Source organism: Calidris pugnax, unplaced genomic scaffold (genome assembly GCF_001431845.1).
Source record: "Calidris pugnax isolate Ruff unplaced genomic scaffold, ASM143184v1 scaffold27, whole genome shotgun sequence".
Lineage (NCBI taxonomy): Eukaryota > Metazoa > Chordata > Aves > Charadriiformes > Scolopacidae > Calidris > Calidris pugnax.
Window position 1 is genome coordinate 819,601 of NW_015090893.1, and position 15,405 is coordinate 835,005.

The 15,405-nt window shown below is 40.2% G+C and overlaps 1 protein-coding gene across 1 annotated transcript in view; it reads right to left on the reverse strand.

Annotated features, from left to right (window-relative positions):
• The window catches only part of RANBP17 (RAN binding protein 17), a 159,015-nt gene that overhangs the window by 81,171 nt on the left and 62,439 nt on the right, over window positions 1–15,405 (reverse strand). The window contains exon 14 of the mRNA XM_014948252.1: window positions 2,265–2,338. Coding sequence (XP_014803738.1) covers window positions 2,265–2,338 — 74 coding nt within the window. The remainder of the gene's footprint in view (window positions 1–2,264; window positions 2,339–15,405) is intronic.

Below are 15,405 nucleotides of genomic sequence, written 5' to 3' on the forward strand. Positions count from 1 at the left end.
ACTGTTACGAAATAATAGATGACAAATTTCACCTACTTAAAGAAAAAAAATTGATCTGTAGATTAAGCCAGGACAGTAGACTAAAATATAAAATTATAAAATAACAGTGGCCTTATAAAATAACAGTGTGGTTTAAAATACTGACTACATCCCCAAGAGAAAAAAGGGAACAGTCTCAGAGCCATCTCCCCTGCCCACTGCTGTTACCAACGTGCTACGGGTATTCTCAGAGCCCCAGAAATGCTGCCAGACTGGAATTGCCCCATCCAATCCCAAGTTTTTGGATTATCTATGGGTATATAATATGGTTTCACACCCCAGTTTTCCAGTTGGGATGCTATCACTGGGGAGAAGGGAGTTTATTTTAATTGACAAACACGAACGTGTTTATCCAGCGGTGTCACAGCTAACTCTTCCAGCTGCTGACTGAATTGTCCATTTCAAGCTGGAACATCCATTCTGTAAAACGAAATTGATCTTCAATCTAATCAATTCACAAAGATGCTGCATGTTTTTAGAAAAATACAGTAAGCCATGGGGAACTAGAAAATAAAAATATGGAGTGTGTCATCTAAAGAGCAGCACTGATTTTTGCATTTTACGTACTTAGTTTTCTTATCAAATCTCCCATGTAATATTAAAACCCTAACTATGGTTTTTTTCTTAATTTACAGTGCTTGTGCAAATACAGCCCTATCCAAACTAAACACATATAGTACTTATCACACAACCTGTTAAGTGATATACTGTTATTTCCTCAGTTGGCAAAGGCAACAGAGATTTCCTCTCAACAGCAGCAACAAGTAGAAAAAGAGAAGCAAATTGATGCTTCTGGTCTCCAAACAACTGCCCTCTTTCCCTCCTTTTTCCAGAGTCGTTCAAATTCCACTGTAGTTTGAAAGAACAATAATCACAGTTCCACTGTAGCTTGAAAGCCCAGCTGTCCAGTACCATGACATGGACTGCTTCCAGAAACAGCACAAGAAGTGTCCATCAATATTTTTCCATTCATCACCCTCGATTTACTTGTCCTCAAAGCATACTCCAGATAAATATCAAGGTTTGATGGGTACTACTCTTATCCTAAGGCAAGATATAACACTCAGCTTCTGGTTTCGAGGAAGCGAAGCATTTCTGCCTTGTTTTCCACAGAAAAGTTAAGTCGTATTAGAAAATGACCTTGTCTTAATTGCTACTATTTCTCAAGGATGGGAGTCATGGCAGCAAAAGACAAGCCATGTTTAATACTGTCTGAACACATCAGGGCTAACCTGGCAACATCACCAGAGATGCTTCGCTAGAAAGTCCAAGTCTACTCAAAGTATTTACAGGTCTTACAAGTCAGATTTAGAAGACACAAAGTAAATGACAGGAGGCAGCATCTGGCCGTAGAATAAAGAGGTAAGGCACTGGTTTCTTTTTCTCCAGGCACACACAGAACTCGTCGTCTCCTGGGGACTCCCAGATTTTTTTAGTGGATATTCACAATTTTTCAGAAGGACCATTTTGTTTTGCTTCAAGAGCAAAACTGATTTTAGATTGAAACTCTTTTTGAGTCGGGAGAAACCATCAAATCTCATGAAGGACATAAGTAATAAAAAGACAAAATCCTGGTAGTTTTTCTGGCACCCAAGGAAAGCGGCTGCAGCAGAGACATGAGAAAAAGGTAGCTTCTCCAGAGGAATTTTCTAGGATTATTCTTAAGAGAAAGTATTGCAACACTTATCTGCCAGGATAACACACCATTTTATTCTGCCAAATGCCAGAGATGAGAAGACAGCTGATAATAATGCCCCTTGTCTCCTCCAGTATGAGGCCTTAAAATCTTCCTCTGTGAATCTGTATTTGTAAGAGACCAATTTTTGCCAGATCTTGCCAGAAAGCAATCCAAAGGAGACTCCCCAAACCAACAAAGATTAGTTTAACTTGGTCTGTTCCCCACTGTAAATTTTCACGAAGCTTTTCGGGCAATTCCACTGAGCAAGAGTCTAGGAAATCTCAGCTCTGGTCTCCCACAAGCCCTTTTCAGGGGTGATGGAGGACATATCTAGCTGCAAGTGCTTATTTAGGGGTCTGCAGTACCTTCAGAAAGTAAGATATGGGTGCTTTTGAAAGTGCTCATCCCTTACTTGAAATATTTAAAATGTATGGAAAACAGTTTTCTAGCAAAGAGCAAACTTAACAACAACATAAACCTCAGATTTTATATAAACGTTAAAGAGAAACCGAAATACATACAGACTGGAACCCAAGCAGAAACTCACATTTTTGTCATAAATGTTTCCAGAACATGGTTGTCGTCTGTTATTCCCAAGACTTCTGACATTCGGGCGTACACCTGGAAATAAACATTTCAACAGTAACGTATTAGAGACAATTACAAGTACCAACACTTTCATTACATATAAAAACTTCCCTATTTTGATTTTCCATGAGAAAAGCACAGGTACAACCATTTGTCCATCCAACGGAGTGGAAGCATTGGGAAGAGATGGCTCATACCCTCTCCTGATGGCGTTCTGTCAATTTGGGATGGGTAGGCTTTTACTTGCCCTTGCACACATTTCTTCTCACAAAGGAGCTGTAAAGTTTCTGCAATAAACTCACTTTGTTGTTCACAGAACAATACAGTCCCTATTCAAAAAAATCTGTTTTGTTATAAAATATTGCAAAGGGATGGAGAAAACATTCTTCTGTTGGTCTCTGCCCCCAGTGAGACATGATTCAACGCTGTCCTTTAGCTTGCAGTTGCCAGCTCTTGCACTGCCAGTTATAAAATCTAGTAAATTAGGTACTCTTCAGACATTCAGTTTTGTGTTCTCGAAGGGAAAACAAAGGCTTTGGCAGCCAAGTAAGTTGTAGTTGTACACTTTCCCCCTTTATTTCAGATCCAAGACATGCACATCACCAGCCGGGTTTTCCCAGCACCCTGCCTATCAAACTGCAGCAACAAATGCAAAGGACACATCGAGTGCATTTTTTCCTTCATGTAATCTTCACAAAGTTTTCTGGTAGCTTTAGCAGCCTAACACTTAGTCTGGATAAAAACATTCCGTTGGGTTAAATCAACTCCAGAATCAGAAGGGACCGCAAAACGTCTTTACAACCCTCTGCCAACTCACCTTCGGCTGAGCTCAAGGAACTCTGCTATTTGCATAGACTGGTCTAAATACCCATCTCCCGCTCAGTACATTTAATTTCAGTCATTTTAACCTTTAGTGACACTAAAACAAGTGTTAGGGGTTACATTAATTCTTCCATAGGACGTGCTGAAGTCCAGCATCACTGAGGTGTGCGATGAGCGCCAGGCAGAGCAGTCGGTTACCCAGCGGTGAAAGCCTGGTGCCATCTAGCTGCCAATTTCGTTCCCTGACATTACATATTCCACACAAATTCCAATCAACTTCAGAGAAGTCAATACTTCCGTTCCTCTGCCTCAACCCGCTTCTACCAACTTCCTCTCTGCCAGTGATCTAATCCCATGACTTTGCTTAAAAGCCAAACCAGCAGTATTCTGCCTCTGAGGAAGTCAATAATAATAATAATACAAATAATAAATAATACAATTAAAAAAATATATTTTCAAGTCCCAGAGACTTTAGTTTTAAATCCGTGCACAGCAAAGGCAGGAGGAAATAAATCTGCGGCTCTAACCAGAAATTGCACCAAGATCAAGGATAACTGAAATTGTAACTAACGTACCCTTTGATAATTGTATGAATGTGATTTATTGTGACAAAAGCCTAGAATCACAGAATGGTTTAGGTTGCAAGGGACCTTATAGATAATCTAGTTCTGAATCTGTAGCGAAAGGACAATCAAAACATGAAAAAAAATTGTAATACACAATACAATCCTTCAAACGTTGCAAAATATTATGTTCACACCTTAAATGTGAAGTTGCCATTTAATAAAACATAGCAACAATAATATAATCAAATAGAAAAAGAGTATCTTCTAATTTACAAAAAAAACCATCTCTCTAAATACTGCATTGCTGAAATGCTAGAGAAGGGGAAATTTTAGCAAAGTTTAGTGATTTCTGTATTTGAGGAGAAGAGGAGGGGAGCCAGGGAGGGATGTGAGGTCCCCCCAGAGCCCCCATTCCTGTCCCCTCCTGCCCCGGGAAGGCAGCGGGAGCAGCGCAGACAGCGCTGGGCTCTGTTGTCAAACTAGGCTCTCCCCACGTCAGACTTTAACAAATAAAATACTAAACCAGCAGTCAGTGTTGACAAAGAGCAGTGCTTTAATCCACAATTATCCTTGTAACTCTTACTACTCCTTTTATCATCCATTAGCTTTGATTCCCATTATCCCATCAAGAACTGTGTCAACGCTTTTGTCCCTGGGGATTTCCCACAACTACTAGGATCTGACAGCCAAGCTTGAGTGCTAAGCAGGATCATTACCTCTTAAATCCACTTATCTGATCCACTGAATAGTAAATTGAAAAGCTCATTAACAGCAACAATCTGATTTGTTTTCACATGTGACAGGGTCATTTCAAGTCAGCATGAATACAGCGCCTGTAATAAAAACTACTACCCCTTCCCTAATGTGACAAATTGTACGCCAAAATAAATGGGATATTTTAAACACCTTCTTCAAAGTCATTTTCAAAACCAACACGCGCTCTTAGCATGTAAAAATAGAAAAGCAAGCAACCCCCAACCGCAACAATGAAACGCCCTTAGACTTTTAAGCGCTATAAAAAATTAATGATCAAGCATTTTGGACGTATAATAATAAAACACACTTCAGCAACAAAGCCCGTGCTACATATTCAAAAGGCAGAGAAAGATGCTGTTGAAAGGGGTGCAGAAAGGCTGTGGAATGGGCAGTGGAAGCATTCCCATCTCCAGCTGGGGCAGAGGGCTGGGTCCTCCTCGGAGACTTCCAGTGGGGAAAAACCAGGCTTAGGGTTTTAGTCTCCTCCAGAAGGATGAGGAAAATTAACTTTCAGTAGGAAACAACTGCTTCAACACTTGTGGAAAACCTTCACATCATCATTTCCAAATCCTTCCCACTGCAGGAATTATAATTTCCAAAACCAATCCTGCATTGACAACACGATCATTGCCAAAAATGTAAGCTTCTTAGCAATAAAATAATGCTCAATCACCAGCTCATTCTTACAAGTTAATAATGTCAGCGAAGAATGGGCAGCAGACATCAAAGCTACAATGAGCTCCTCAGGTCCAAGTACAGAAGCAGTAACATCAAGGCTACAATGAGCTCCTCAGGTCCAAGTACAGCCCTGAGGTCCCCAAAAGCTGGGGCTGGTACCCCCACTGCCACCAACACCCCCCAGCACTGACACCTTCAACCGTGACAGCAACGGCCACGGCACCGAAGAGAAAGAAGGGACCAGCAAAACACCTTCAATAATAATCAGTAACAATTTCAAACATATTAAAGCAAGCGTGAAGGCGAGGGATCCAGGGATCCTTCTGTTTTTCCCTGTTTCTACCATTAAAACCCCCTCGGTGGGAGGAGGGCAGCAGGCTGACAAGCTCTGCTGCCAGGGAATATTTCACGATCCGGCAGATTTATCAGAGGTTCAAATCACATAACCCTACACTTTCCAACTACTTGAACTGTACCCACTGCATTTCAAAAGGAGGAGAAAATAACATTGTGGAAGCAGCAGGCTGACAAGCTCTGCTGCCAGGGAATATTTCATGATCCGGCAGATTTATCAGAGGTTCAAACCACATAGCCCTATACTTTCCAACTACTTGAACTGTACCCACTGCATTTCAAAAGGAGGAGAAAATAACATTGTGGAAGCAATGTATTATAAAGCAAAGCACTTGTATGTAAATACAGCTCAAGAAAACGGAGGAATAATTCAGTATTCACACTACAACTTTATTTCCCCGTCTTCTCTACTCTTTGGCCCCAGACATGTTTAACTTCGCTTTGTCTTTTGAGGTCTTCTCTTTTTGGTACTATCATTATAACTCTGAAGAAGCTAATTATGTCAATTCTTAAATGTGAAGCAGATTACAGAACTGGGAAGCTCAGAATATGAGTTCCTAAAGGTTGTATGGCTATATAATGACAGTCACAGAAATTCAATAACGGCACTGTATGGAATGTACTCAAACGCACCCCATGAAACAAATTAAAACAGAGCAATGAATCTCTCACACTGTGCAAATAAGAAAACACAAGAAAATGTTGGTTTCTATATGTTTCATAAGGGCTATTATAATGAATTAAGATTTTGGATAATGAATCTTCAGAAAATTACAGTAAAGTTATTACCCGTAGGCACAGCATAAACGCGTACAATATTATAACTTCCTTGAAGCTCTCCAGGCCTTGCTGCAGAGAACTATCACTGCGACATTAAAGCATTTTGTCATGAACACTGAGGGCAAAACCAGCCCTTTAGCCACGTTTACCCCACACTGCGGGAAGCTGTGGCAGGATGAGGAAAGCACCACCATCCCCATGGTCCCCCTGGGAATTCTTGCCATGCTGGGCGACCACGGCATGTTTCTGAAGGTGCTGTGTCCCCCTCTTTGACTAATACCCCCCTGCATCACCCACTGAAACCACACCTTCTCCGTGTCCAGTGCCACCACACGTTTAGAAACTGCCACTGCTTTTTAAACCAGAACCAGGTGTTTAGAATTTTTAGCATGTAAAAGCTCCCTTACAATGCAGCAGCAGACATCTAGCTTCCAAATCCTACAAAAAACTTCTGAAAATCTGATCTGAAGCCCCTCATTAGGGTATCAGGGTGCCAGATCATTCACCTTTGCCTCCTGACCAAACTAAGGGCTTAAAAAGCCTTGGCTTTTCTATCCTCTACAGAACAGAGGAAACCCTTGGTCACCTCCATGCCTGACCAGCTCCCTTAGAAAGATCACAAACCACCCTTAACTCAGAGTCTAAACCAAGAGGATGGGTTAATCTGCTGTTTTATAGTTAGCTCTCTAATGAAAAAGAAATCTGAAAGAGGCCATAAGAAATTACCTCTGTTAGTTTCAGGCAGGATTTCTGAAGATGAACGTGCTACATAAAAAATAGGCAACTCTCCCATTCACTGCTACACGTGTCTGTAAGCAACCAGAGGAACTACGCTGCTGATATAAATGATATCCTATCTACTCTCTTACCTATAAACCTGACTTAATTAAAATACTGCATAAAGTTATTCTCAACTGGAAGAGACCTACTATAAAATAACGTTTAGAAATGAGGGTATTGTTATTACAACTAAGTGTTATGTTGTAGGGGAAAGGGTGAATCTGCGGCGTGGTTCAGAGTCATTGTCAGGGCTGTTATTTCCTCCCCGGTCGGTTGAAATACTCTGTCATCACGAGTTCAGGTAGTCAGAGGTATTAACTGTTCCTGCAAAGGCTGTTTCCAGACCTTGTTCCCGAATTCACAGGGATCTGGGGTGCGGGAGGGATTAACTCCCCGCCTCCTGCTCCAGAAAGCACCCATGCCATGCCAGCAACAGACCTTTTCTGAAATGGCAATTGATCTCTATTTCAACGACTTTCTCTCAGCTTCTATTTACTTATTTATTTATTCCTTCCTTTCCTAATTCCTGTTTTCTGAAAATCTTGAAAGAAAGACTTATAATTCCGGTGAACTTACTATGGAAGATCTACTATGAACTACCTGCTCTTACTACCGATGCGGCATGAGAGGCAGCCTCTGAAAGAAAAAAAAAAATTTAAAAAAATTGGTTTATCTGCTAGTCTTCAGTTAGCAATTGTTAAAAAGGTGCTCAGCTTTACAATTCTTGTTTAGACTCTCATTTTTGTAAAGCACCGTTAGAGATTTTTAATTCCACCGTCTCTTTTGTTCCCCTCCAGGGCTTAAAGTACAAATATTATAGTGAAAACTGAGAAATACTATTAACAGCTATTACTTTTTGAACATCGTCTGGAAGATTTTCTCGTTTTTGAAGCAGAGTTCTGGGCTGTGCTCTCCATCAGAGCTCTGCACTGCAGAGATTCAGGCCAGACGTGCAGCCAGGTATTTGTCTAACACGAAGCTAAAACGCTGCTTTAAAATCCTCTCCTGATTGAAATGAACCAACACTGCACAGATTACAAGAGCAGATCTGTGCCAGTCAGAAAATGCCAAAAGATGGAAGTATTATAGGTACTTCAGGAGCAGTAATCAAGACTCTTACTTGCCCTTGTAACTATTAAAAGTGTCCGGCTTAATTTTATTCAGTTGCTTAATTGTATCTAAACGAGTGGCCCCCTCAGCATTGCTTGTGTGCAATAAACCTCGATGCTAAAGCATCAACGTTCGTTCGGCGCTTAAAAAACACGTGATAAAGATCACAGCTACTTATTCTAGTTCTAAAATTTCTCTATCAAAACCTCTGTCGTCGCACGGACTGACACAGCTGCAGGTGTTCCGCGTCTCTCCGCGCCCAGCCTTAAACAGCCGAAATTTAGCGCTATTCCCTATTTCAAGAAGGTTTTTGCACCCGAGCTGTACAGCCAGAGTGCTTTTGCACATTTATCCCACGGCATAAGGAGAGGTGTTACAGCCACCACAGCTAATACCAGCAATTTGAACAAGCCTCTTTGGCAAGCCAGAAATAAGATAATTGTTCAACATAGGCTGGCTCTTCTGAAATACTGGAAGCATCGCCTGTAATTATAGACATCTGTCATTGCGAGCCACTCAGTAGTAACCCTGACATCAATATACAACTATAACACTAAACCGCCTGCAGGCACGGCAATGGGAGCCAGAGACGAGAGGCGGGCAATCATCTGCCTCATCCAAACTATCTGTCAAAGGTTCCTAACCACAAATAGCTCTTACGTTTTGTATCCTTAGGATAATATGTTGATTTATTTTAGATCCTCTAATATTTACAGTCTAGGCCATCTACTAAAATAAAGAAACAAACCTGATGGCTAATGGAGGGCCGTTACGGTTCAGAACCACCAGGGAAGGTCAGAGCTCACCTCTCCAACGCCCACGGCCGACCTGTGTGGACACCATCCCTCCTCCAAAATCACACGTGCTCAAGGTACAGTCATTGCTACTCCCTCATCAGCCAAGGTTTTATCAACCCAACCCCCAAAATATTTACATTTTCAACCTTGAGAATATCTGTGCAAAAACATGCCCGGTAAGTTCCAGCACCCCGGAGTTCACCCTGCCAGAACGGGAACGAGAAACGCTCTGCAGAATTATCCAAAACAGACAATTTTGAAAAAAGGAATTGCATTAATGACATAAAGGGTGTTTACAGATTAAATACTTCCCCAGTTGTTAGCACGGAAGCTGACGGATACCCGTAACCAAGGAATAAAGTTTCTTGAAATGTACAGATAAATGTGGATAATTTGTTTTTAATTCTCGGGTGAAAATCACGCTGAAACCCTCAATCTCTACTTTTTTGTCTTCATTTGTAAATCAATCTCAGAAAGGGTCAAAAAAGATTGTAGGTTTAAACTAATTAGGAATTAACATCCTTACAATTATCATAATTTGTTATTAACAAAACTGAGATTTCTTAGAATGATTCACAACAGCCTCTGCTGAAGAGAAACTATTAATTACTAGACAGACAGTTAGCTTACAAGTGAGCTGCATTTTAAAAACCTCCTTTAAAATACAATTGCTAAATGCCTTACAGTGCTGTAATGTGAGACAGGTTCAAATCTTATTACTTCACTGAAATTAAAACCTAAGTTTTAATACTGTTCAAGTCGAACAATGATTCCACACTTTATTGCTTTTGAAATCCCTTGATGATCATAGGAAAAAATGCCCCCGAGAAAAAGAGACTCTGTTTTCGATAAACAGAAAATACAGTTTGCACTCTTAGCCTCTTTGTCATCACAAAAAAAGGATTTAATGCCAATTCTTTAAAAAAAGACTTTTTTTCACAAAATGTGCACCTTGTGTGCCATTTGTAAAATCAGCTCACTTTCTTTTATTTATTACTGCAGCGCGGCAAGGCAATAAAGCAGCTACTGATAGCTAATAAATTACATGCCTTTTAAAACAATTCTCCTGCTACAAAAACTTGTAACTACAAAGGCTTACATTTACATGGTACATCGTGTGAAATGTCTATATTTATGTTCTATTTAACCACATAAATAAAATCTGACCCTTTATTAAACAGCTGAGTATGAAACAGGGGCTACACGTGAGATTAAACAAAGGGTAACTTTTTAAGGTTTTGCTACAGATTTACATAATTAAACATAAAATGTAACAAAAAAAATTGGCCCCAGCAGTTCAGGTGCAAAAGGTGCAAAGTATTTTTAAAATAAAACAGATTTTTAAGTACGCCCTTCAAGCTTTGTTCAGGAAAAAGAGAGATCTCCAATTTTTTCAATTATTGCATGATAACAATGATTTACTCCGGCATCTAAAAATTATGTAAGGTTTTCATTAATAATTGCAACATATTGTGGCAATATAAAACAATAATTCTCCATCACATACCATGAATATCAGGTTTTGTATTTTTAATCAAACTAAATATTAGAGCTTTGGGAAAGCAATTTTTTGGTTAAAGCAGATATAAAACAAACAAACAAAAAAAACCCTGCAGTTGTCATTCATCACTTATCTCTCTTCAAGAAATGCTTTAAATCTAGACGTATCTATTAAACTCATTGAGCTGCTCATAAAATATTTCCTCTTCCTGGCTGGCCCAGCAATCACAGCTCATCTGTGCTGAATGCTGAGGTGCATTCTCTTCTACTGCTTTATTTTGTTGCACTGCTTTATTTTTAGGCTGATGTGCTAAAACTATTTTCATCCATTTGTTCCTTACAATTTGATTGTCTCGTAAATCATTCAACTAAGCAATGCATTCTTTTTAATTGTCTCTGTATCACCAAGCATCTACATTTGAGATGTGTCGCTCTAATATTCATTTCCTCCACTCCCTGGTATTTTTATAGCATCTTTGGTTTTGGTTTTTTTGCTTTGCTCACACAACTTTTTCCTCATTGCTGAACTTCCAAAATGGCAGTTCTTTAATTGAGCCTGAAAACAAAGCTGAACCCCCTACAAATAAATAAAAACATTTAAAATTCTGCTATTCAATTTTAAGCTAACACCCCATGACACGTTGGTAAAGGCGCTGCGTGATGCCGAATGCACCACCACCACCACCATCAATCACTGTGGACGGAGACGCTGTGGGGCAGATCTTTCAGTCTGCCTGAGCATTGCTCAATGCAAAATGAGATGGAAAAGACTTTTCAGCCACTTTTCCACTCCCTTAATCCTAGGGCCACCTTTCCCTATGGTAACCAAAGGTTTACTTGGGTAATATGTGTTTTCTTCTGCTTTGCACATGTCATCAGGGCTTAAAATATCAAGACAAAGATATTCATTATCCAAAGCAGACAAAAAGGGGGTTTAACAAACCAAGCAGCCAGGCCAAGAAGCCAAGCAAAGCCCATAGTTTCCTAATTCAGGTCAGTCTGTCTACTTGTGGGGATGAAATATAGCTGCAATTTTAAGATGGTAGAGAATAAGAAGTGAGTGGAGCCTGGTGTGTCTGTACCAGGAGAACATCCTTTGCCTATCAGGGTGCTGAGAATTTAACAGGACTCTTACAAACAGCAGTTTGCTTCAAGAGGAGTCACAGATATATTTAAATACAAAAAGAAATAGTGATACTCAGGCACTGAAAATTCAACAACTCCTAATTGCACCCAAGAATTTAAGCTACAACACAGGATGCTGAGATCAAGGAAGAGCTCAGGAGAAAGGAGAAAGTACCCGAGAGGTGTGTTTTGAAGAGAAATTTCTGAGTATCAAGCTTTTGTTGAAATTAAGCATCTATAAATGTAGCCAAAATTTAACAGTGCATAGCATAAGTCAAGGAATTCCAAACACAAATCTACTGCACAGGTAACACACAAACAGATCCAACCCTGGATCACCAGCAGGGAACAGAATTATAGTTACCTAAGTATTTACTAAAAAGCTTTCAAAACTAATAGAAACTAATGAGACCGAGCAATTAAAATTGGTCAAGAATCTTGATCAATAATTATTCTCAGCAACACGTGGGAAGTTTTAGACTTCAGCCTCTGATGTTAAAGTGACAGCCTGAAGGTGTGCACAGAAGAACATACAGCCTGAACTGTCTTGGCTGGAGAAACATGGATCCAGGCCAAGAGGGAAAAACCACAGAACAACATAAAGAAAAGGCCATCCCATCCAACATTTGAATTAGTCACACTGGAGTTGAAGAGAGAAGCCTCACGGAAGAGGGAACAGCAGCTGCCCCGACAGCCAGATGTCAGACACCACCTCCACGGGTCCTGCACGACTTGGAAGCGTGGTGGTATTGTCCACATCCTGCAGCCAGTCCCTCCTCTCGTGTCATCTTCTTACAGCATGACTGATAGTAATGGTCTTTAATAATATACAGAGCAATATTTTGGTTCGTTTTGCTGACCTCTTAAAGCAAACAAGATAATCAAATCTATGCAAACATGATAGATAACAGATCGCCCTCAGACACGACTCCTCTCCCCAGCCCAAGAATCCCAAGCTCCGGAGCAGCCGAGCGCTGAGGCACCACCAGCTGCTGACTCACACTCATCCTCAGGGATATCACAAAACTCACGTTTTAGCCCCAACAGCACATACATTTAGGTGATTACATAAAAATCTAAATAATGTTCTAAATGTTACTGCTACTCAGCCGATTAGAATGAAATTGGTTATTAAAGACAATGCATAAACTAGACTGCACTTACGCTGTTAAGAGCTCATTTGAAGATGGCCTATTATATTAATGCTACTTAAATCATCAGTTCCTGTGCATATTCTTACAAAATGTGAAATAATAATATGGCTTTAAATCAACTTGCATACAAAAGTTTCCACATACCTTGCGATAAGCCGCATTATTGTGTAGATGATATCTATACAAATCATTTAATACTTAAATTGATATAAAAAAACCCCTTGCTTCAGAAATAAAACTTTTGTTCCCAGAAGACTTCTTTCTCAATAGAGCTACATGCCTCAAGAAACAACTCGTCAGTAGTGAGAATGCTCTGGAGAAATAATATGGAACCTTCCTCATGGCCTTCCTAACTGCGGTTCTGTGGATCCAAATTGATGCCAACTATCGGCTCTTCCAACAAAGGAGACACAGACAAAACCCATGTGGAACAGAGCACTCAAATACTGGGTTTTCTTTCCTCCTTGCTTCAGAAAAATGGCAAGTGACAGAAGACAGACAACTCTTTGCCTTCCTACGACGTTTAACCAAAGTGCACTTAAGTCTGAGTACTTTACAAATATATTCCTGTAGGTGAAACAGATCTACACCACAACATTGCCAACAGTGTTGGATTGCTCTATAACCACACAACCATCAGAAGGAACTCTGAAGAGTCTGATAAACATTATTTTGGGAGGATACGCGTATCTAATGAAATACCAAGCATAGCCCAAATGCTCTATGTTCTGCAAATTTGATTTCAGGATATAGAAAATGGTTCTACACCAGCCAACAGTCCCCGCTGACCCGGCCCCTGTACTGTCCGGGTGAGGCACCAGCATCGCTGCTCCTTCACTGGGCACATGCACAAAGATAAACTAGTTCTGCCTTCTACTAATCCAACTTGGTATGAAAATCACATGCTGGTACACAAGATACAGACCAAGCCTAACACAAACCTGAACTGGACACTGCGGAGAAAAGGTTTATTTGCATTTTTATTTTAACTGAAATGCACATTTTCCTAAGGGAAAAACTCCAACCCTTCCCGGTTCAAGCCCCCCACATACAAACCCAAGTAATACCGCTTTAAATAATAAGTTTCCCATTTTTTGAACATGGTATACACAAGCTAAGGAAGCCAGTGGCTACTGTGGTGACTCCAGATACTATAAAAAGGAACATTCAACAATTAACAACGAATTAACTCTTGACTTTGTCGTAAGAAAGAACCGGAGCTCTGACAGCTTTAGAATATCAGCGAATAAAGGAGACAGTTGGCCCTAAGGTGTTCCACTAAGTCATCATAAAGTATGTCAGTAATACTCAGAAAATGTTTCTCCTTTCTCTCCCCCAACTTCATATTCAGTGCTTTTGGCAAAATATGTTCAAACAAGAAGAGTTTCCATACTATTATTTATTACCTATCTTCACTCATCTGTTATCAACTTGAAGACAGCTAGAGATTTTTTCCAGGGTGAGAGTGCTGCTATGATGGGTTATATTCCTAAGGACTGTTGAAAGAAATTTATGAAATACCTTAATTCTGCCATTTTAGTTACAGAACTACAGATTAAAATTGAGAGGGGGATATTTTTTCTTTTTTGGCCCTAAATAAACAAAGACTCTTCTCGCCTCGCTCCCCAAATCTATTCCCTGAGCCACCCTTACATTAAAAAAGAGCCAAGACTTATGTGTGACTAACAGCACAGTAAAACAGCTGTAACTGTAATTATCTCAATTCCAGCCTTATGTTCAAGTTTGCATTGCACTCTCTACAGCCCAGAATAAGAAAAGACACCAAGTGATGGAATATGAAGCTGTGGAAATGAACAGCAGTATCGTGCCATACTCCAGACTGTTACAGCTGATGCCCAATAGTCCGTGTGATTTCATTTCTGAGTAGTCTTTTCTCCTTCCCATCAGCATCCAGTGTAATTTAAGATGGCTTTTTAGGCATTTCTTACGCTAACATCTCAATGTCTTTTAAATGAGCAATACATGAGGCAGCCCTGTGCCCTCACGGCAGAGAGAGAGAGCAGGCAGAAGATCCCCAGCAGGTGGAGGGAGGTGATGCTTCCCTCTGCCCAGCACTCCTGAGACACATCTCCATCTCACCATGCACTCGTACTCTCTTATAATACTTATTTTCAAGTTAGTTCTGTTTTAACCATTATGAATTTTAAATTTAAATCACTAATGTCAAATCAAATTTAATTCTATTTTAACTTTTTCCTGGGAGAATTATCTTAATCAGTAGTAACTCACATATTAAACCTTCACAGTAAAAATTAAGAGAGCCAGAAATCAATCTCAATATAGATTTTTTTAGTAATTAAAGATATATACAACTAAGTATACAATAAGCCTTTCCCCCCCCTAACTTTTAAATGTAGATTCACAAGTAGCAAGCTTTTACTGGGGGATAAACTGGTATTTTCAGCTTTCTAGCGTCACCAGAACGGCACGAGGGAACTGAAGCAGAATTGCTGGATAATTTCAGACATCTGCGTTACTAAGAATAAAATGAAATACAAGGTGAGGGAGGCTTTTTTTTTAATGTAGCTGTACTTTCAGCATTCCCCCCTATGTCCCTGCTTGAATCCTTCCTGGCAGCAGGAGGAAGGAGTGGGCAGCAGCCAGCCTTCCGAGTGGCAGTGCCCGGGAACACCGGCGCTCGTCTTCCCCCGGCAGAG